This window comes from Triturus cristatus, chromosome 4_1, assembly GCF_964204655.1.
Source record: "Triturus cristatus chromosome 4_1, aTriCri1.1, whole genome shotgun sequence".
NCBI lineage: Eukaryota > Metazoa > Chordata > Amphibia > Caudata > Salamandridae > Triturus > Triturus cristatus.
This window is the reverse complement of record NC_140585.1, coordinates 25,390,837-25,414,912: the sequence shown is the minus strand read 5'-3', so window position 1 is coordinate 25,414,912 and position 24,076 is coordinate 25,390,837. Positions and strand designations below refer to the sequence as shown.

At 46.7% G+C, this 24,076-nt stretch overlaps 1 protein-coding gene across 2 annotated transcripts in view; it reads right to left on the bottom strand.

The window, feature by feature from the left end:
- LOC146839356 (glutathione S-transferase P-like) overlaps positions 1-24,076 on the bottom strand; it is a 265,840-nt gene that overhangs the window by 194,453 nt on the left and 47,311 nt on the right. Inside the window, exons 2-3 of one of the 2 annotated variants that reach the window (XM_085651353.1) lie at positions 11,102-11,252; positions 10,719-10,754 (exon numbers count right to left, since the gene is read on the bottom strand). In XM_085651353.1, the coding sequence (XP_085507479.1) occupies positions 10,719-10,754; position 11,102 (37 nt within the window). In that variant the 5' untranslated portion in view covers positions 11,103-11,252. Of the gene's footprint in view, positions 1-10,718; positions 10,755-11,101; positions 11,253-21,147; positions 21,215-24,076 lie in introns of those variants that run through there. The other variant, XM_085651352.1, reaches the window with a different exon arrangement.

Sequence of the window (24,076 nt, the reverse complement as noted above, 5' to 3'; positions counted from 1 at the left end):
AGCAAAATAGATAATTCGAAGGTGAAATACAGCTTCTTGGCAGGCATGCGAAAACTGGCCGAGGCAGGCACCGTTAGCTGCACAGGGAGTAGGACAAAGTTCATGGATACAGATGCGAACTCAAGCTGAAGCTGTCAAAGACAGAGAGCAGGGAAAGGCTTTGAGGACAGAATCGGGCCTACTTGCCTGAACTGTAAAAATGGAGTAATTTAGCCATATAAAGTCGGTGGCCTTTTATACTTATGAATCGAATATCCAGCCCTTTGATGGCGGATCTGACAGAGAACATGTCGACGGTAGACACACATATGTTTGCGTCTTAGAAACTGGAACTGGAGGGAACATACATGTACTTGTAACATGCATATAGAACCGTTGGGGTCCAAGATAGGGGACATAACTGACCAGGAAAATCCACATTTCCACATTCCCTCCTTGTCCCCTTCTTGCCCTTCAAGAGATATCAATCTTCATCATTCCATCGATTTGCTCATGGAGCATCATTTCTTCTTCCTTCTTCTTCCGGCATTTTGAACGAGAACTTTGATATGGAATGCATGATGTGGCACACAGACCACAAATCACTGGTCCACATTGTAGGCATAAACAACAACTGAAGAGCATAAGAAGGCCAATACCTAGGAAGGATAGAACTCTCCATCCCCAGGCTGATATCACACTCCAAAACCACCCGGACCACGTCCAAGTGCCTGGATTCTCGTGTATCTGGCTTACAATCTTATGAAGGCGTGTTATAGCTTTATATACAGATGGCGAATTTTCTGGTATGAATATGCAGCAGCTGGATCCGATGACCCTGCAAGCTCCGCCCCTATCGGCCAGGATGACGTCAAGGACAAGACGATTCTGGAGAACAACAATTCTCATCACTGATTGTTCCTCTGTCAGATTGCCTAGGGCGGCTATAGTCTCGTTTACTACAGCTTCAAGAGTCTTGGTGAGTCTGCGTATCAGCTTACTATTTGATATAGTACCTATATAGGGAAAGATACCTTTATTGAAATCTACATACTTGTCCCATGCCGTCTCAGTATAATCGACAACTGGGAGATCTCTCCGCTCTCTTTTGTGTACTAAATGAACATGTCGATAATAATCAGGGGGAGCTAGGAAAACAGGTGGCAAAAGGAATGCTATGTAACAGGTACCATCCCAATCTAGAGGCAGACGCATATATGCCGTCTGACCACATATAAAGTAAGAATGGCGAGAAGCTCTAAATGAAGATTTACCTTGATCACTATATTCTACTATAGTAATGCATTGGCTATGGCCCATATGTATGGAACCAACTTTTCTCACACATAATTCACCCTTAACTGGAAATACAGACATAGTGGGCAGAATTAGTTCAACTTCGGATTTGACATTCAAAATCATAAGATTAGGCGTAAAATTACCTAATTTATACACTTCATTTTCTAAATCAGTTCCTGTTCTACTGGGGTGACCCTCCTTATTGGGTGACAGACTTTGAATAAAACTAGATTCAGATTTCCCCATATCCAATGTTGTTGATAAACGGCTGTGTCTGGGTCTATGGAATTTAATAAACTAAACCATGCTCCACAGGAGCCATTGTGTGTGAATGGATGTGGAAAGAAAGGCAGAACTCCTTTGTTATTCTGATAGGGAGGGAGTCGGCCACACACCCAACAATTGGTGGCATTACTAGTCTGATGGGAATGATGTAACATACTAATGAATGTGTTATTACGCAGCGCAAGTCTATAGGACAACTCATGTGGGGGTAAGTCACTAAAAGAATGTTCACCAGTTATATTGAAAGTACGTTTAGAAACAGGATAATACATATGCAACAATATACTTGCAGTAACTATTAAAAAACTCAAGGAAAACAAAATTAATAAAGTCACAATACAGTGGCTACGCAGTGATTTACAATAAGCATGTCGTTTCATTATGATTCTGGACTCTACATGATTCAGACCTAAGGGATACATGTCGGGACAGATTCAACCGCTTCACCTTGGAGAGGACTTAAACAATCAAATCGTCCGACAGTTTAGATCTGGACCTGAGTTTCTGTTTATAGAGTTCGGTGCTACTGGCCTCAGCCAAAGGTAGCTTTGAGTCAATGGGGGAAGACACACGGGGAGTACTGTTTGTGTCAGGAGGAAGTCCATGAAATTTTTTTATATGGCTGGAATGCACCCAGCCTTTCCTCCCTTCGATCTTCACAGCTGTTCTGGTCGTCAGCAGGACCAACTTAGGAAGCCTCCACCTTGGCTCCAGTTGGGTTTTCCGATCAAAATTTCTGATGAGAACATAATCACCGGGAATTACATCATGAGGTTTCACCTCGGTGTTGTCGGGAAAAGCTGCGACTACCTGTGAACGACAAGATTGTAGTGCAGACATCAAGGAAGCCAGGTAATCTGTCAGCATATTACAGTCAACATCAGTTATTTTACGGGGTATAGGCGTCCCCCACATATTCGGTGGTCTACCAAAGATCACCTCATAAGGGGATAGCCCTGTTCGAGAGTGTGCTACCATTCTCATGTAGAATAGCGCAACTGGTAAGGCTACTATCCAGTCCACACCTTTTTCCTGACATATTTTAGACAATCTGATTTTTAAAAGTTGATTATGTCGTTCCACGAGACCTGCTGCCTCGGGGTGTCGGACACAGTGGAATTTCCACTGATATCCCAACAAAAGTGAGACATGTTTCATTAATTCGGATGAGAAAGGCTGACCGTTATCTGAATATACAACACGTGGTAAACCGTACCGTGGGAAGAATTCTCGAACTAGCTGCTTGGCAGTAGTCGGAGCAGTGTAATCTGATACGGGATACGCCTCTGTCCAACGGGAGAGAGCGCAGACAACTACGAGGACATATTTGAATCCTCGACAACGTTCCATCTGAATATAATCCATCTGGAGGACTTCAAAAGGATGGTCAGGAGGCTGAAATCCACCCTGCTCTACGGGAACACTCTTTCCTGGATTAAACTGACAACATATCATACAGGTACGAACTTTTTGTTTAGCTGCTGCTCGTAAATGTTTATTGAACCAAATGTGCTGAATGCTGTCTAGCATAGCCTTCTCTCCTAAATGTGCTGGACTGTGAACTGTAGCTATAATGGCTTGAACCATGGAATCAGGGAGAAACCATACAGATTTCTCCTTCGTCATCCACCCTTGATCTGTCTGGATCCCTCCTAGTTCAGTCCACTTCTTTATTTCTTCTGCTGTGGCATGTGTCTGTATGTCAATTACGTCAAGTGCGGGATCCTTAATTGTCATACACTGTGTTGGTGTCTGAACTATTGGCTTTGTCATGTCTAATGTGCGATTCTGAGCAGTCTGTTTAGCTGTTTTGTCAGCTAAATCATTGCCTTGAGAAATGGTATCAGTAACCTTCGTGTGTGCTTTACATTTCATAATCGATATAGCAGTGGGTAGATGTATTGCATCTAACAAAGCATGAATGAGGGGCCCGTGCTGAATGTGGGCACCATGGGAGGTTAAATAACCTCTCTCTCGCCACAGCACGCCGAAGTCGTGTACAACTCCGAATGCATAACGTGAGTCAGTGTATACATTAACTTTCTTATTTGTGGCTTGAATACAGGCTTGCGTTAGAGCAATAAGTTCTGCTGCTTGGGCTGACAGAGTATCTATACAATGTGTCTCAATAACTTCAGTGTCTGTTGTGACTGCATACGCGGCCACTAAATCTCCTGTACTTGTTCTCATGCACGATCCGTCTACATACAACGTCAGGTCTGGATCTAACAATGGAACGTCTGTCAAGTCTTGTCTAGGTTTCGTCTTTATTTCAATGATTTCAACACAATCATGAGCTAGTGGGTCTGTTCCAATTACAGGTAATAGTGTAGCAGGATTCAATGTATTACACCGTCGGATCTCTATGTGTGGTTGAAACAATGTCAGTTCATAACCGGTAAGTCTTGCTATGGTCAAGTGTTGTGTTTGTGTTCGGTTCACAAGAACCTCTACTGCATGTGGTACTTGAACTGTCAATGGGTGTCCTAATACTATGGCATCGCTTTGTCTGATTGCTAAAGCTGTCGCTGCCACTGATTTCAGGCATGCAGGCAAAGCCTGAGCTACGGGATCTAATGTACTGGAAAAATAAGCACATGGCTTGCGTGATCCTGCTTGATCCTGAGTGAGTACTGACAAGGCAGTACCTTCGCGTTCTGTAACAAAGAGTGTAAAATGTTTGCTATAACATGGTGTTGCTAAAACAGGTGCTTGACATAAAGCTTTCTTTAGGCTTTCAAAAGCTTGTGTATGTTCCTGAGTCCAAGGGAGAACAGTCGATGTGGCTGCCTCCTGTGTGGTTAACTGAATGAGTGGTTTTGCTAGAAATGCGTACTGAGGGATCCACTGCCTACAATATGAAGTGAGGCCTATGAAAGCTCGCACCTCCTTTTGTGTCTGGGGTATTGACATGTTAGCAATTAACTGGATGCGATCTGGTGTAAGCTGCCTTCCCTCCTTGGACAGCGAGTGACCAAGATAAATAACTCGCTGAACACAGAATTGCAGCTTAGAAGGGGACACCTTGTGCCCCTTGTCGGCTAGGAAATGTAAAACTGTCAGAGAAGCCTTTTCACATTCTGGCTCGCTTCTTGCGGTGATCAGCAGATCATCGACATATTGAAGCAGTGCAGTATTGACTGGCATGTGGATACTGTCAAGTTCTCGTTTCAGTGCTTGGCTGTAGATGCTGGGGCTTTCTGTAAATCCTTGGGGAGCGCGTGAGAATTTAAAGCTGCGCCCATTTAAACTGAATCCGAACAAGTATTGGCTTTCCGGATCTATTGGGACGCTGAAAAAAGCATTCTTGAGATCAATTACAGTAAAAAATGTTGCTTCGGAATCAATTGCTGTCAACAATGATGATATATCAGGGACCACAGGGAATTGTGGTACAATACACTTGTTTAGTTCACGCAAATCAATAACCAATCGGTATACTGGTGGGGCAGTAGGGTCAGTTCGTTTAAGAATCGGAATTATCGGTGAATTACATATATTGGAGTCTGTTTCTATAACTACTCCCTGGGCAATCAGCTCATCAATGATTTTCAGCAAAGCCACTACAGCATCATGCGGTAACTTGTATTGTCGCATTCGTGGTAGTACCACTCCTGCTTTCAATGTAACTCGATAGGGTGTAATGTTCATGCAGCCAACATCCGTAGGGCCTTGTGCCCATAGATGTACTGGTAAAGTCTGTAGTCGGGGATCCATGTCTCTAGACACATAGTGACCTTTAAAATCCCGCAAAAACAACCTTACTCCTTCCGGAGAACAACATATTATGGCTCCTAGTGCTTTCAGAGTTTTAATTCCTAACAGATTTTCTGGGCATGATTTAGTAAGCAATAAATCTGTAGTTCGTGTCAAAGGTCCTATCGTAAGTGGTAGAGGCTGTGATACTTCATTAACAATAGGTTTTCCCGAAAAACCAAGGGAAACATTTTGAGAGCCTGAGAGGGGTGCCCCTGGAACTTCACTACGTTTTATAGTTGTTCGACTTGCCCCTGTATCGAGTAAGAATTTTCTATCTTGACCTAATAATTCACTATGTACATAAGGTCCTTCTTGATCTACAGGAATCTCGATAAGCGGTAAGTCAACTTCCCTCTCTAGGCTGGTTCATGCGTAATGCTGATATTCAGGGTATTCATACTGTGCAGTCTGATACATTTGTCGTGTTGTTGTTTGTGTGGCAGGAGCAGGCAACGGTGGTGCAGCTGGCACAAACTGTATGGGTTGCTGTGAGGCTGGCATGGACTGTTGCTGAACTGGCATGGACTGTCCATGCTGCATAGCTCCTTGTTCATTCTGATCTTGTCTAACTAATCGTGGTCTCTCCTTTGCAATACCTGTAGCTATATTACGTTTCAGGACTGGACAATCATGTACATAATGGCCTAGTTGTTTACAGTAATTGCAGGTTCCTTTTACAGGAACTGCAGAATCACCAGAATGTGTCACACCCTTTTTGTGACCATCTGCTGGTACTGTCTGAGAAACTAGCATTTTCATTTTTGTATCCTTCATGCGTCTATGCTCGTGTTCTTGTTCATCCCTAATTCTATTGTGATGATACTGTAACATTTGTAGCATTTGCGACGGAGTGTTACTTTGCCAGGTACTCTCGAATTTCAATATTCTATTCTTTACTGGAGGTAATGCATTGGATTTTCCACTAATTTTGTCACAAATAAATGTGGATATGAATCACTACTTGCTTTTATACCACTATTTATACCAAAACATTTTTCAAATCGAGCATAATAATCGCTTGTGTCTTCATCTTGCTTTTGTTTGCAGGCTGTGATTGCACCCCAATCTTCCTTTTTTGTAGTTAATAAACGTGGCAGTACCTGTACTAGTAAACCTGGTAACAGTTTAACTTTATCCCCGAGCCCTGAACCTGCAGTTCGGCCCCTTTCTTCCTCTGCTAATGCTGTCCAGTCTATCTTTTGGTCTCCCACTTCCCACTCTTTTTCTTTCAGTTTTTCATAAATGCCAGCAGGCAAAAGCACCTTTAATATCGTCATAATATCAGGAAAGGTGTACTCTCCCATCAGTAACATGTCTTTAATTTCTCGGTGGAAACCCGCTGGGTCCTTGTCGTGACTAGGTACTACTTTCTTCATTTCTAATAATTCCATTTTTGATATGGGTGTGTAAACAAATACACGGTGAAACTCATTGTCTTCGCCTTTTATTGGGTGCACTTCCCGTAAAGGATTTTGTCTATCCATATAGTACGGCGTTCTTTCTCTGTGGGGCAGCGAGAGAGAATCCGGACTTACAAAAAGGACATACTGTTTACGTGACACTAATATCTCTTTAATTAGCTTGTTACTAGAACCTCTCCATCTGTTCGTGAGTAGTTCCGTTAATATATCAGGTAAAGGACCAGGGTCAGCATGTTGGCTCTTATATAATATGAGGAGTTGCTGAATCATATAGATTCCAGCTAAACGTTGTTCATCTGTACTGAGATTAAAAAACGTGTGTGCTACGGTCTCATCACCGTATTTTTCAGGACTGTCAATCCAGTGAACGGCTGATCTGGCTAATTCTTGCTCATCCATGGAATCGAGGAGGTGGTAACCCCTTCGTTCTCGTAGTATCTTATCTGCGGCTTGAAACGAATGTTCAGGAGACTTCAGATTTATTACAGGCGTCGGATACGTTCTGCTATTATTTGGACATACAGAGTGTATGGGATCAGAAAAACATCTAGTACTTTCACAGTATCTTCCTCTGCCTACATAGGCTATGGTCTCTGACTGTCTTGCGGAATTCCCTGATTCGGACACTTCATCTGGCTCAAACTCGTCTGTTCCCAATCTTTCTTCATGAATACGCTCTATTTCTTTACGTATTTTTCGGCACATGGCTATTATACAATTTTGCTTATCGTGTCTCCCTTCTGATATATTCTGACTCCATCTTGTAAGAGTAAGCATTGCATTCGGGTCTACCCCTGGACGATCTTGGTTTCTGATTACACAGTTTATGAGGAAACGTAACAGTTCCCCCTGTATCTCTACTTTCTGGAATTCCATAGCTCTGTTAATACATCCTGGATCTCGTCCTGTTTGAACAAAATGATATATGTTATCTAGATGCGTAATCATCCCTGGTAACCTCGCTAAATACTCTGCGGCTCGCCTGATACGTAATGATGCCAGGACCATTTCATCCTCTTTACCAACCACCGGGTCATATCTACAATTTACAAGGAGTTCTTTAAGCGTACGTTCACTTACGAATTTAGGTGTACGTGAATGCGCTGACTCTTGAAAAACAAGTTTATTTATTCTGGGTGGTGTAAAGGTATTGCTAGCCCCTCCCGTGGCCCCATCTGGGGCGTCGGGTGTGAATGGGTTCGTCGAACGTGACACAGCAACTATGGGCGTCGATGCCCCTGTAGAATCGACTGCGGAGACAGATGCGGAAACAGATGTGCTTGCCGACGCTTGTGTCGGAACTTGCTGTTGCACGGGGACAGATACCTGATCCTGACGTTGAACCCCTCCGCCAGACGGTCTATGTGGTGTGGCGTTAGCATACTCGGGGGCTGCATCGTCTAGATATGAGGAAAGAAAAACATCTTCTGCGGTTCTGGGATGCCCTTTTGGATGTACCTTAATTGGAAATAATGGGGGTGGCAAGTCTTTTGGCATCTCTGGATCAGCCTTAGGTAGTCCTTCGGCTAGAAGGGGATACATACCATTCATAAGAGCATTTCTTTGTCTATTTACTTGTTCTGATTTCACTCGGATACCTTCCTTAATTAATAGATTTTCTTCAACTTTATTTGAACTTTCTTTACTCCTCTCTTCTTGTCTACGTGCTTTTTCTGTTCGTCTATGAGATTCTTTACGCCATAACTCAACAGCGTCTTTCTGTGACTGTCTGACCTTTCTTTTCCATAACTCTTCCTCCACTTTCATGATGCACTCTGCATCCCAGGTTCCCGCTACGGGCCACCTTTGACTTTCCGGCAATCCCTTGGTATAATCTACCCATAGATCAAGAAACAATATGGCATCTAAGCCATGTTTATGGTACATAAAATGCCCTGGAGTGTCCCTAGGAGGAATAGGAACTGCTTCTTCAAGCACCCCTTTTCTAGTAGTAATCTGTCTTAACTTCGAGAAGAGCGGCATATTTACAACTGATCTGATACTTACTCTTGAATTTACTTAAAATGAACGGTGAACAATGAACAGTCATTCATACCACAATATGCAAGACATTTTCTGAATACTTTAAACATTAAACATTAAACATTATAACAATGATCGACAATGATGACAGTCTGCCTAACTAATCACCACGCTGAATTCTTGACAATAACTGGATACTTCGGAATACTTGATATACTGCTAAACAGTACATATACACTGCTAAACAGTGCAGACCGGATTTGTGTACCCAAATCCGTCTTGACCGGCACAACCTATGTGCGCGTCAACACGCCTCCCCGGCGATGGTACTCACCGAGTAGCTCCTTGAAACGGAAGGCCTCAGAGAATGGACAGGACTCGATAACTGCGGACAGCGGACCCTCTGGACGTCGGGATTTCGGAAAACCTGGTGGGCCTCAGTATACCTCGGATCTTGCTCTCTCAGCTAGGCTCTGGTCGGGATACTTCGCACTTCTCACCGCCTCGTCTGGGTTGATCGCAGCCTCAGTCGCCCCCGCTTGACCGGAGGGAGCTTACAGGAAATCCTGCTGGTACGCGTTTATGGTCCGTCCAGCTGTGGCAGGAGACCGGGCCTGCAACGCACCGCCGGCGCGTGAGATGAGAAAGTGTCCCTGTTCGGGCGCCATTATGTGGTAAATAAAAATACCGGACTGAATTTCATACGGAATCTTAAAATAAAATAAATAGCTCAAAATAACAAGAGGCAGAATCCGTGGTATAAGAGGTTTTCTAAATGGGCTTTATTCCATCAAAAATGGCCGACTCGAGTCGCGGCCTTCAGGTTCCGTCACCACGAGGGTTCAGGAAGTGAAGTACAATAATTTATTGACAGACATGTATTTTTATAATAAGTGCATTACAATGAAACGAATGTAAGAAGGCGTAACATTTGATAAGAAGAGTGACAAAACAGGTACGTAATCGAAACTAGGCGTAATAAGGAATAAAAGAAACATGATTGGTTTGCATTATCAGACATAGGTGGATCTATAAGATAATACTTGGCATAGATGCGCGCGCAGCAGCATGACGTGTAATTGACGTGCAACTAGGGGGTGAAGGGGACTTGACATTTAGCTCTACATGTGGAGACGAGAAGTCTGGGGGGTCAAGTCAACCTAATCCCAAATCATATCTACCATCCTATGTTTGGAGAACTATGTTATCCACAAGGAAGGACTCTCGGACAGAATCTATTCTATACTGACTGTGTGCGTGCACAAACGTCTAAGTGTCTATATGAGATGCGAGGGGCAGAAAACTTTCCATGGCAGCAGGGCTATGAATCACTTGCAGGAGGACGGAAAGGCTGAGTCCTTTGCTTGTGAGCTAAAGGAAATGTTTACCTAAATCACTAGACAGGAATGCATCGGCTGAAGAGCAAAATAGATAATTCGAAGGTGAAATACAGCTTCTTGGCAGGCATGCGAAAACTGGCCGAGGCAGGCACCGTTAGCTGCACAGGGAGTAGGACAAAGTTCATGGATACAGATGCGAACTCAAGCTGAAGCTGTCAAAGACAGAGAGCAGGGAAAGGCTTTGAGGACAGAATCGGGCCTACTTGCCTGAACTGTAAAAATGGAGTAATTTAGCCATATAAAGTCGGTGGCCTTTTATACTTATGAATCGAATATCCAGCCCTTTGATGGCGGATCTGACAGAGAACATGTCGACGGTAGACACACATATGTTTGCGTCTTAGAAACTGGAACTGGAGGGAACATACATGTACTTGTAACATGCATATAGAACCGTTGGGGTCCAAGATAGGGGACATAACTGACCAGGAAAATCCACATTTCCACAGCATGACGAGGAGATATAAGGGGCTGAGGCAGAAGGAGCGAGGGAGGGAGCAGAGGAGGAAACAGAAAGTTCTGGTTACCCACAATGAAGAGAAGTGGTTGACAGAGAGCAGAGTTAGTGAGACAGAGGAAATGGGCTACTTACCGCGCGAATAGAAGTACGTGATGATGTATCCAGGCACTAGGAAAGAAAAAACACATTATTCACTCACTGACGTGTACCCCGCTTAAACCCCCTTCGGCAATGAAGCCTAGGGGTAACTTTTCAGTCAACAGTTCCAGCACAAATTCTGCATTTTTCTCTGGCCATAACTCATTCTCTTCAACTGCCAATAACTGTTTCCAAAAGGATATTCATTTCAGACATTTACAGGCACACAATATACCCTACACAATATATCCTACACAATATACCCTACACAATATATCCTACAGCAACAGAGGAATTTCCTGTTCATCTACATCCATCGTTTTGCCAAAATCTCAATCAATCAATACATTGATCAAACTGCTCTTATATAGCTCAACTTATCACACGTGAGGGTATCCAGGCTCTGGTGTGAGGGTCTCAGTCAGAGAACCAGGTCTTGAGTTCCTTCCTGAATCCTCAGTGATGTGCGGATGTTTGCCGGCTCCATCCAGGCGCATTCTCCTGACCCCGTCCCCTGGTCCGGTGCACCTGTAGCCACCAGGGACATAGCTTGGTCAGTTAGATTCAGGGGTGGGGGTGAATCTCAAATTTTCCACCTGAAAAAGCAGTGAGCTTCGTGGTGAAGGGGTGAGATGGCCACAGTTCGATATAGATTGTTCCCAAAAGGTACAGGGTCAGTACTGAGTGGTAAAGTGGACAAAACACTACGGGTTGGAATGCTACCTGAGCAATAGCCACTGGTTAAACTATTTCTAAACATTCATCCCATCCTATCGTAGGTGCTTGATTGACAGAAGTATGTATGGACTCCTGGGACTGATGTAGATTAACAAGCCTGCCACTGCCAATGTTTGTGAGTTCCAAAAAGTAGTCACCTTGCATCCATTCAAGAAGCAATTCTATGGCTGCAAATGTACTCTTACTAGTTTTTTGGTAACTAATCACTAAATATAGATTTATTGTTACCCAGCGGCAGTGCCCACTGTGTAGTTATAGTTAGGTCAGCGTTTCCTAGGAAACACCTTTTTTGTTTTCCTAATAACTTTGGCGCCATTTGGCTAATCGCCACTTGTAACATTCCGAAACGTTTCTCTTTTTTTGCCTTCTTTGTGCTTGGAAAGTTTCGGGTTGATCCGTCAAGTGGGTGCTGAGAAAACAAGCATTTACAATGCAACGGTCTCGGCATTGTTAAAGTTAGAGCTATTGGCAGTGCTCATGACAATGCCGTTTCTTTAAATGTTTTAAAAACAAGAACATAAACAAAAATAATGTCATGAGCAATGCCAATAGCTCTAACTTTACCAATGCCGAGACCATTGCATTGTAAATGCTTGTTGCTAATAAGACTGTGTCTTAACAGGGTTGTTCACTTTCTTGTCACTTACGTGAGTCAGGGTACATTCTCTGTGAATCTTCCGGTTTGTCCCGGCGATGGACTGTCTGCACAAAGCACCTTGCACTTTATCCTCTTCTGCAAATTTTATTCAACACTGAGGTCTGCTTATATTTTACCACGTTTGAGGCAGGCAGATTTAAGGCAGTGCAGGGTTGTAATTGAGGTTTTGCATAAGTCATCTACTGAGAGGTTATGTTACTCGATTGCAATGTTTATACAACGAGTGATACGTCTACGTTCTACACATGCCCCATGAAAGTGGGCACTTTTGTTCATGACTCTTTTTGTTAATATTGTATGTTGATTTTATATACTGATCCTTTGGACAATGAATCTGAGAGACTTTTTTCAAGGCTAAAAGGGAAAACAGCACTTTTTTTATTTTTGTACTCCAATACATTGTTTTCTTACCTAAAAAGGGCGACTTCCTAATTCAGATAAGGTAACAGATACGTATCATAGATGTCAAAGGTTATGTGACAATTTTCTGCCATGTCATCAAATGTAATTATTTGTTTTCACTCCTTAGAATTCTCAAAACTTAAAGAGCTCAGGCTGCGGGGTCATTAGCATGAGAGTTAGTTGCCAAGGAGAAAGAAAAGCACTGGCGGGGTTACCTCATCACCCATGTTTGAAGTGCGCGTGCCCAATAAGCGCGATACAGCGTGCGCGTGCTCTCGGGGAGGGTTGACGGCTGCGCTCGCTCGCGCCTGGCTCCTCCCTCCGGCCTACGACACAAGGTAAGGGTGTGGCCTGGAGTCAGATTTGCGGCTCTGAATCCCACGGGAGAGGCTGATACCCCTGGCTGCAGGTGCGCGAGACCAGGAAGAGACCGGAACCAGCGGCGCACCGAGAGCCAGGTACGGGCTAGGCTGGGAGCTGGGTACAAGGAACGTGAGCTGGAGAGCAGCACTGGAATAAAGGAGAGAGCCAGTGACTCCAAAGCCGGAGAGAGTGAAGGGGCCCCTGGGGGGTGGGTGGGAGGGAGAGAGTCGAGAGTTAGAGAGAGCGGATACAGGTGCACAGGGTCAGGGCCGATAGTGAGGGCTACCGGGTCTAAGGCCAGGATATGAACGGAGGACAGAGAACGCACACTTATCGAAGCCAACGTGAGACTACCAGCAGGTGCTGAACCAAGGAACCACAGAGCCAGCGCGAGAGCTGACACAGATATCCTGCCTTAGGGAGGCCCAACCCAGGTGTGGAGGGCAAGGGTGGCTTTAGGTTTCCGGAACTGAGCAGAGAGCAGCTGCTTGTTCTAAGAATCCTGTTTTCCAGAATTTGGTTGGGTTTGTCTGTCTAGAACCCTGGAACTCAGAATTGGGGTACTGGAAGTGTATCGTCGCGCAGAAGGGAGAACCAGAGGTGTGGCCATACGACCAAAATGAGAAATAGTCTTTGATGAGCCGGGAATCTTCTGTTCCAAACCAAGGAGAGTGGTTTACATTAAGTTACAACACAATCTCCCACTCGGCGGATTTCATTAGACAAGCCGAGGGCACCAGAAGACACCACCGCCTTTCTCCGAGGCAGAGCAGAAATGCCTCGGAGAAACGCAGCGTCCTTTTCGGATTCGGGGGCGTGTTTTGCTGTTGTCTCCTCCTTGAGACTTCTTGCAAAAAACACGCCCCCCGATCCGAAAAGGACGGGGCCTGATTTGAATGACTGACCTCTTCTCCAATGGCTGGCCAGCATTCAAGAGGCCAGCCAATGGAGAACAGGGGAGAAGAGGGGCGGGTTCAAGCCCCTCTTCTCCAAGTCATTAAATCTCCGACTTCCGGTTCTGCCTTTCGGCAGACCGGACGTCCTCGACCTAAAAAGGGGGGCCCAAAATGCAAAATCCTAGTGCATTTTCCATGGAAGAAGCAGTACTTCGAAATCTGCTGCACCGAATACTAAATTTGGCATAAAGCTAGACTTTGGTCCAGAAAGCGTGCGCTTGCTGGTTTGGTGTAAATCTGTTTAGTAGCTTTGGAGATATTAAACTCCCAAAAAATGTGTACATCTCAATGGTTGGGTTGGAGGAACTCTTGTGCGAATCTCTTGAGCCCAGTTTTAAAAAATAGAGCCTTCTAATTGGCCATGGTCTTTGTTTTACCCTTGGGCCAACTTGCTTGGAGCCAGGCTGTGACTGACTTCCCAAACATGAAGAAAAATGTTACTGATCGTCATAACTGGACTCAGTCCTGCAATTAATACAAAATACAGAAATATTAGGGGCCAGGGTAGGAATACCCTGCCCCCTAACCCTTGTAGTGGGGAGTACCACAGCCCCCAGCTCAAAAAAGTTTAAAAATTGGGAGTTTTTTTCGCGCTCCTTCTGGAGTCCCGCTGGAACTCAGGAAAAAAAGGCGCAACACAATTTTTAATTAATATTTGTGGAAGGGGGTGAATGGGGCCCCCGCCCGTGCCTATTTTGCGAACAGGGGCACCATCCCCTGGGGCCGGCTTTTAAAGGAGGGAAAGTGGCTCACAGCCCCCCCTCTCCAAGCCTTAAAAGGCCCCGGGGACCCTACCCCCTGGGGCTAAAGAAAACTTTAACGAGAGGGGGGCTGCACAGCCCCTTTCCCTGAGATTCTTAAGTCGTCGGAGACCCTGTCACCCAGTGCTAACTAACAGACTGTGTCCCGGGAAGGCCACCCCTGGGACACAGTAGTTTCCTCCCCGCACCAGCACGGGCAGGGAAACATACGTTTGCTCTTACTTGGCGGGAGATTTAAAAAAGCTCTGCCGGGTGGAAACAAACTTCTGTATCCTTGCCGCACAAAAAGCCAAAGGATGCAGGGGAAGGGGTCCCCGGGGGCGCTTAAGGCTCGGGAGGTGGTGCCATGCACCTCCTCCTATATTATTAGTTGTTGGCCCCAGGGGATGGGGCCCCCAGAGCCCATTTGAACTCAGGGAAAGAGGGCACACACCCAATCCACTAATATAAATATGTTTGGTCTCTTAAGGCTTGTGGAGGGGGGTTGGGTGCCCCCCTCCCTTATAATTATACTTTGGCCCTGGGGATGGGGGGCACCAATGGCCATTTGGGCTTGGGAAGGTGGGCACATCAGCAAAGTAATAGGGCAAGCCGAGCCAGAGTTGAGCCAGAGCTGAGCATATATAGACATTTATTGAAAGTATTAGATTTTAAGCAACACAACGAAGAGGTCACTAGTGAACTAAGAGGCACGCCAGTAGCCATGCAAACCCTAACAGGGCTTAGATTTTTGAGCAACATTATAGTCTAATAAATCAAACAGAGCAGGTGCTTTTACAGCACACACTTGAACTCAAGTATTTAGAAGTGTTCTCATGTGATAATACAGACAAAGGAGGCTTTGTGAAATAAAACGTTTGCCTGGGATGTGTTGATTTTGATTCCAGGTTATCTGGTTTCACACTTTGACATTCAGCCACCATGCATATGTCTCTGTCCCTCTGTCTCACTGTCTTTCTCCTGTTTTGCATCACAGTTCACTTAGCTGTTTTTTATTCTTGGCACAAGACAAGAAAAACTGACACAGACATGGCAGACCCGACTCAGGGAGCCCAGACCCAACAACCAAGCCAAGAGTGAATTTGCTGGGGGGGTTGATGTCACACCACAAACACCCCCTGAAGTTCCGCCCCTGGTGGCCACCCTTCTATCAGAGGCCGACTTGGTCCAGGACTAGAAGGTCGGGCTTCCAGCTGGACTCATCGCTGTGCACATCATGCACATTATTACTTTTGTTGTTGAGCATGGAAAGTCACTTTATCTTGAAAAGGAAAGGAGTCTATAGCCTTAACAAACTCAGATACTACTGAAATGAACCCAGCTACAGAAAGAGAAGTCTCTGTTAGAAATGGGGGGAAGGAGTGGTTGAGTTTTTATCAGCATCGATTCGATAAGGCTAGGCCAATAGTGTTATCGGTCTATGTTGATTATAAAGCTATTCATTTGGAATGTGAAAGCACTTTTCTACCATAAAACAAGAAGTAAAACTCCTGTGGCAGTGTTGTAACTCTTGATTGTAAATGAAGCTTAACGCAGAAATGAGTAACAAGGCCCCATGTTCCTTAGACAGCGGGAAGGAGGAGGGTTCAATCAAGAGAAATCCAACGAAATCTCAAGCTACAAAGGGTCAAAAATGAGGGATAGAAGTAGTAGCAAACGAGGGAGGAATGAAAAATAAGGGAAAAATGAGTTACAATGTATCCATCTCTTTCAGATGCTGCCTTAGATATGACAGAAACAGGAAATGACATCACAGGAAACACCCTTCTTCCACCATGGGTTGGGAATCTCTGAGAGGTTTTCCTACATTCACTACTAACGCGGGAAGAGCACATTGTAAGGCTTGTGCACGAGTCCTTCCCGAAACTCATGACGTCAGTGAGGCATATGGCACAGGATTGACAGCTTTTGTACCGCGTTCTACTGCATTCACCTGCTGCTGCACCCCCTTTCCAACAGTCAGACACCCCACGGAACAAACCTCCAGGTCACGTCACGCGTAATGCTAGTGCAGTTTGTGCAGCAGGAGTGCCGAAGTACACGCCAAGGGACTTATTCATAAGAGCCCTGCTTCACTTTTGCACCACTTAAAGTGATACATGCGTGGCGGAGGGCTCTCAATCAGATTTATGAAGCCTTATCAAAGCCTCGCTGCGTGGCTTTGAGGGGCCGCATAAACCTTGAGTAAGGCAACGCAGCGCAAATCGCTGCATCACCTTACTCTGCGTCTGGGAGGTGCTCCACGGGCGTTGCGGTCGCTTTTCCCACGCAACATCCATGGATTTTGATACTGCCTGGATTTAGAACATCATGTAAACCCGGGGAAGCGCCAGATCCTTACACCTCCTGAGGTGAGGCGTAACGAGCAGAAATATCTTTATTTCTCCTAGGTATTCCCTCTTTCTATGTGTGCTGCGAAAGAGAAAAGCATCTCTTAGGATTGTTTTTGTACCGGAAGGTGCCCCTTCCTGCACAAAAACAATCCAGCATGCAACAGAGGGCTGCAAGGGTACCTACGTTGGTGCTAGGCTGCCGAAACGGTGCCAGTGCAGGGAGAAAGGACAGGAATGCACTGTATTGCAAAAATACGGTGCACTCCTGTCCTTTCACTTTGGCGTAATCCAGTAAATGAGGGCAAAGTGCAGCGTTTGGCTAGATGCTGGCCAGACAGGCCAATACACGGAAACCACCAATAGAAAGCTGTCATTCACAAAGGGTGGGACAACTCTTGGTCTACTGTCACTAGCATTACTGACTCTTCTGCTTCCTCTTCGATGGCCGCCTAATGGTCTCCACTCTAGGAAAGTAGGATCTGCTTTTTTTGGTTCCCCCCACTCTTTGCTCGATGTGATGCTGTTTCTGACTAGTCCGACTGAGATGCTGCCAGTCAGACCCCAGTCCCTCTGCTTTCTCCCTAAATTGGTTTGTTCAGTACTTAGGTACATCCCAGATTGGATACTGGGGTACCCTTGTCACTCCCTAGCATATGGTAAACATGTACTCAGGGCATAGGTTCCCCAGAGGCCTCCCAGGGGCTGCAGCATGTATTATGCCACCCATGAGAGACCATTCAAAATGGATCTGCAGCCCTGCCATTACCGCCTGTGTACGTTGGTGCTCGCACCACTTACTAAAGATATAGGTTTCCTATATCTAGAGTCACTGCACTTAAAACCTATAAGTCACCCCTATACCAGGCCTTTACAATCCTGAGGGCAGGGTGCTTGCTTGTAAGTGAGAGGTTGCCCCTGCATGAGCAGGACACCCCTGCAGCCTATGGAGTCCATTCTCCTGGGTTGTCAGTGAAGCAGCGATGACCATCTCGAAACTGGCTGCAACAAATCCTATCATGTTTTGTATCAAACATGTTGGAATCACACAAGGCTCTCAGTATTCCCGGTGCCACCCTTCCAGTCCCGGACAGCACAAAATGGTTGTTGACGACCAGAGGCACATCTATGTTATGTTATGTTATGTTATGTTATGTTATGTAGGGTCTTATATAGCGCGCGGCTACTCCATGGAGTGTCCCGGCGCTTTGCCCTTCTGCTGCTGAGCCAAGCTCGAGCAGGGGAGGGCAGAACAATAGGCATCCTGTCACAGACCACCTCCCAGACAGGATTTAGTGTATTGGGACCAGGTGGGTGCGCTTGCCAGTGCCACTCAGTTTGCTACAGGGGCACATTTGGTACGAAAATCTGGTCCCCATGCTTAGTCCAGTTCAAACCAGTTCTGAGAGCCGCACTGGCACGAAACTGAACAAAGGACATGGGAGTAACCTCCCCCTTGCCTAGACGCTTCCTTGGGAGGGTCCCCTGAATCTTTCCAAACCTTTCCCATGGGTACTTAAGGGCTTACCTGGCTGTAGGACCTTAGATTCGTTGTGGACAAGACTCTGAATTGAAGCCACTGCACTTCCTCCGTCTGGGCACCGTGGACTTCTTTTGGGCCTGACTTCATCTCCCTTCCAGTCTGCTGCATTGTCTGTGCCTGTGCATCATACAGGAACCTCCAAGGCATGTGAAGCATCAAAGACACCTGATGTAATCTCCCTTGGAGTGAAGTCACTCCCCTGCATTCGCAGGCACTGCAACTAAGTCGCCCGGGTTGCAATAACCAAACCCCTGTGTACCACGTCTAACTTGCACTTGCAAAGGCTTGTTGGCTTCTTTGCAACAAGATCTTTGGGCTTCAAGTAGCACCAACCTCGAGCTTCTCCTGTGACCAGAATCTTCAGCCGCACAGCATCGTGTGCACCATGGCCTGCATCTTTTGGTGAGCTGCTTGAGGTCCTCTTGCGACTACAGTGCCTCAAGCCTGTGGGTTCACTTGTTTAGTTTCAGCTCCCCTGATTGCCTGGGTCCTGCCCTTACTCCCCTGCCTTTGGTTAGACCCCTGGACCTTGCTGGTCCCGACTTTGCACCTTCTTTGATTACTGTGTGTCTTGCCTTTACCAAGGCTTGTTGGTGCTCCTGCCAGACATTGATCCCTCAGCAATCAACATCCACTGTGGGACAGCTCGTGCCCGGGTCCTGGTCTTTCTCAGCATCGCCTGGTCCTCACAGCTGCAGAGTCAAGGTCAACGTCATTTCTCCTGAAGCACCCGACATCAGAAGGTATTCGTCTTCCAAGTCTCCTGGTCACTCCCGAGTGACATAGACTCTGTCCCCTCTGCTTTCAGGTGCTCCTCTTCAGGAATCCATGTTTGAATTCCAACAGACAGTTTCTTCGCTTCCAGCAGCGGCACTTTCCTGAAGTCCTCCGTTGGGTTCGAGAGCGGTTTCCGACACCACTTCACACGTATGCATACGGCTTCCCTGGTATAGGTAACATGGGTACTAGGGTATCCACAGGTGGGCTGGCTCTCCAACCTTCTGTGTTCCACTGGGTTTCTTCAGGGTCCACTAGGAAGGATCCTTAATCTTTAAAAATCCAACCGCAACTTGCACATAGAATTGTACGGAGCACGCAGTCGTGTTTCCACACTGCACACGATCTCCGTGGGGTCCCTATCTACTTACCTTGGGTGGTTCTGTGGGTCCCCAGCAATTCTACATCCTCTCGACATCGTCCTGACTTGAGTCGTGGTTCTTATATCACTTACTTAGTACATGGTTTGGTACCACCCCCCCCCCCCCACCACCGGGACAACTGTGTATTTCGTGCTATTTACTATTTTTCTTTGCTAAAGTATCGTGTGCATTGTGTTTATCTCCATGTTGGAGATACTTGAACATTCTAGAGAGTATTATATTATAAATACATATTTCTATAAATACTCTGAGTGGTTCTTTTTCGTTTAATCTTCTACCATAAGATTGCATTCTGATAAAACAAGCTGCTTTACACTCCTTCAAGACTAAGCCTGAAGGCTGTTCTCCACATCTGTCACTTGGATAGCTTTCTAAGGTTGTCTGAGACCTCTTAAATCACCGTAAGGATTGTCTGGACTGGTACAAGATGCTGACTTACATTAGTGGGCGGCATATGCCAGGCCAGCCTCTCACATCCACCTCATCTGCAGCCACATGGGCGCTGCTTGCCCTCCATCTAGTTCTAGGTCTTAGACCTTGGGGAGCGACAGTCCTAGCTCTGGCTCCCTGGATGCTCCCAAGACCCATGAACTCTTAACCCCTTCCCTGCTCATGACGGAACCACTCCGTCATGAGCCACGGGTGCCGTGTGCTCATGACGGAGTGGTTCCGTCATGCTGCGGCCGTTGGCGGCCGCTCCGCCCACGCGGCGCTAATTCCCCGCCTGTGCGGGCGATTAGCGCCGTGGGCGGAGTCATGACGGAACCACTCTGTCATGAGCACAGCTCAACCGTGACTCATGACGGAGTGGTTCCGTCATGAGCACGGCGCCACCGTAGTGCCCCCAAACCCCCACCCCAGCGCTGTGGCGGAATTCCTGCCGCAGCCAAGGGGTTAAAGAGGTCACTCGCACCCTAAACGAAGAGTCTAATCTGCTGGTCTTGCAGGTTCTGGCACGCCGTTAGCCGCGAGCGCGCTGCTGAACCCGGCTCTACACCTTCTGCAGGTCTTCAATGGTAGATCCTTTGAAATAAGCGACTATCAAATAACTGAGAGTCTCTACACACTCAAGAGCAGGCCTCAGTCGTCTCTAGGGAATGACCACTCATTACTCCCTCATGGACATTGCTCTGTGACATGATCTGGTGGCCGTTCAGCAAACTCCTCTGGTCAACCGATACTGCTCTTTGCAATACCCAGCAACCCCCTGGCCGGTGGAATGGGCAAAACCTCCTAACTGATTAAACCTATTATTTTTGGAAAGATGGTTTCTGCCAAGTTCATTAAGTTTTTTTACCTCTATAACTTTGTCATCACCTCAACTGTAAGGACGTTTTTAATACAATAGTTAAAAATAGATTTGGCAACAGAAAAATCCCACAAGCTGTAGGATCCTGAGATTCTGGCAAAAGGATGACGCGAGGCCGGTTTGAAGCAGTAAGATGTAGGTTTATTGTAGAGTAAGAAGATCTCATCCAGGCAGGGCAACAGGTCAGTCAGCTCTCCAGTTACCTTTCACATAGTAGCATTCCAGCTCATGCTGAGCACGCTGCAACCATGGCATTGCGACATACATTCTTCAGTAACCGTCACTTCAGTATAGATGCCGCAGGTGCAAGCAGATGCCACACAAGCCTCTTTAAAAAAAAAAAATACGATGGAAGAAACGGGTTTTATAGGGAAATCAGTACAAAACATTATACAAAATATTTTCCAGCCACAAAATAGTTGGAAATTTCGGCTGCCAAAGAAGGGCCTGATTTAAAGTTTGGTGGGTTAGTCCGTCACAAACAGATACTTGGGGGCATATTATCAAGAAACAGCATTAAAATTATCGCCGCTTTAGCGGCAGAAAACTGCCGCTAAAGCGGCGATAATGGGCTTGTTAATATGCCACAGAGAATTCCCAAAGAAGCCCATGTTCTGGTGTCAACATGGGCTTCTATGGGAATTCTCTGCGGCATATTATCAAGCCCATTATCGCCGCTTTACAGGCAGTTTTCTGCCGCTAAAGCTGCGATAATTTTAACGCTGTGCTTGATAATATGCCCTTTAGTTTGCCGTCCGCCCTCTTACAAGTGCTTTATTCCCACTACTGCGGACAAGATACTCTTCATGTTTGTGATGGAGTAACCTATCCGCCGAACTCTAAATCAAGCCCAAAGTTATGTGGACCTCACAAACTTTGTAACCTTTTCAACCCCTCCCCCAAATGATAAACAATGACCTTGTGACAGCTGTGCAACAGCAACATCACAACAACACAGCAGCCGTCAGATACGGCGTAAAAGGGATTTTACGCCGAACTTTGACACAAAGAGCGTGTAAGGCTGGGTGCATCCGCGCTGCCGATCACTCTGTAAGGCTGCCCGGGGGGGGGTTGCGCAGCGGCCCGCCCCTTCGAGGGCGGCCGCCTTAGTGCCACAGGAAGGCACAGGGGGTGGGAGGTCGAGTCCCTGGGCTTGACCGAGGGAGACCCCACTAGCTAGCTGCTTCCGGCGAGGGCGGGGGAGGAGACAGGGGTACATATACTGTCTTCGTGCACCTCTCTAGTTTAGGCATGGACCTTTCCTACTGGACCTAGGGGAAGCTTTGGCTGCAGCAGGTTGTAAGTAAACAGGTCTACCTTGGTGGGGGGCCCTGGTAGTGACGGTGGCCACTCCCAAGGCTGTGGAGGAGTTACAGGGCGATCCAGGGTCTGCACATACCAAGGGGTACATCATGCAGCAGCACCGCGGGGTGCTAAGCCAGGATACCCAGGGATGTTTTAGAGGGTCCCCTGGAAGAACGACGGCGCCCCGTTAGCCGGAAGGCGGTTGTGGGTCTGAGCAACCGGGGGCTGCCATGTATGCTCCGCCCACCCATCACGGGGGGGCGTGTGAAGCAAGTGGACTGGTGGTCCACGGATGGGAGGGGTGGACCCTCCCAATATTTGGTATACACCAGCTGGCGTTGCCATGGTGACTCTAGGCTTATCAGACGGGCAGGCGGCATAGGGGCTGGCCTGCCCTGGGATCGCCCGTAAGATAACCCACCTTGTTTGCATATTGGTTATGCTAATAAAACCTGCAGCAATATTTCTCCACCTACATTACAGTGTCGTGTGTTTTATTCATGTACTTATGTGTTTTGTGACAACTGTTGCCGATATTGGCACTAAGTCTTCACATACATGATGAGGGTGGCGTTCATCAATCTGAACCTGGATTTCCCCCTTATCGGGGGACTGAACCCCAATACTGCTCTTTGGTGACGATGGAGTTCTACTCTCTTGCACCCAGCTTTCAATGCATAAATTACTTGACGGGTTTGAGATCTATCACACTAACAAGAGCCTCGTGATAAACACGACAAAAACGACATTCCCGGTAGTGACTCGAGGAAGGCTCCGAAGTCATTCTTTGAAATGTACGGGACAGCCCTTGACTCGGGTCCGCTCTTTCATACCGGGGGCTCGTGTCGATGGGAAGCCAACAGCTGCCCTGGGATGCTCAACTATCATACATGCCAACATTTCAGAAGAGCAAAGTGGGAGATTTAAAAAAGAAAAAAAATAAAAAATCGGGAGAATGGGGCCTTCAATCGGGTTTCTGTCATGTATGGACTTTGGAAGCGTGCTGCTGCAGGATCGGACATTTGAAAGCAAATTCATGTGTTTTGTTTTATCACCTTTCAGAAGCATGGAGCGCAATGGCAGGCAGAGAAAGAGGGGGATGCAAGAGTTGTGCACTGGCCTGGCAGGCTGCGGTCGGTGCATACACCCCCCCCCCTCCCTCCCCCGTCAGCCCGGGCTGAACCAGCTTCCGGGCACGCACGCAGCCGCGCCCCTCCTCCTCCCCCCCCCATCCCCCCCAGTACTTCACAGGTGTTTAAAAGACCATTCGGTTGTTAATGGGGCTTTGTTGGTATTTCACCCCTTCTGGAGCCCCTGCATCGCCATTCTGACTATTGCTGGAAGAATTAGCACGTTACACATTTCCCAGCCCTGTCAGCTGAAACCCCGAGGGATCGGGTTTTTGCTTGCAGGAATCGGGAGGCGGAGACTAGCCTTCAAATCGGTAGTCTCCCGCCTGAATCGGGAGAGTTGGCATGTATGTCAACTATGTAAGAGCAAAGGGACCCTGATATAGGGTCGGCCCTGCGTCCCTAGAGCAACGCAGAGCTCAGGTCATTTTACAAGTGAGGTCACAAACGCATTCACTAGCACCCCGCGCCTATCAAATAGTGCCAATATCGGCAACAGTTATCACAAAGCACATAAGACATAAGTGCATAAATAAAAACACACGACACTGTAATGTAAGTGGAGAAATATTGCTGCAGGTTTATTAGCATAACCAATATGCAAACAAGGTGGGTTATCTTACGGGCGATCCCAGGGCAGGCCAGCCCTATGCCGCCTGCCCGTCTGATAAGCCTAGAGTCACCATGGCAACGCCAA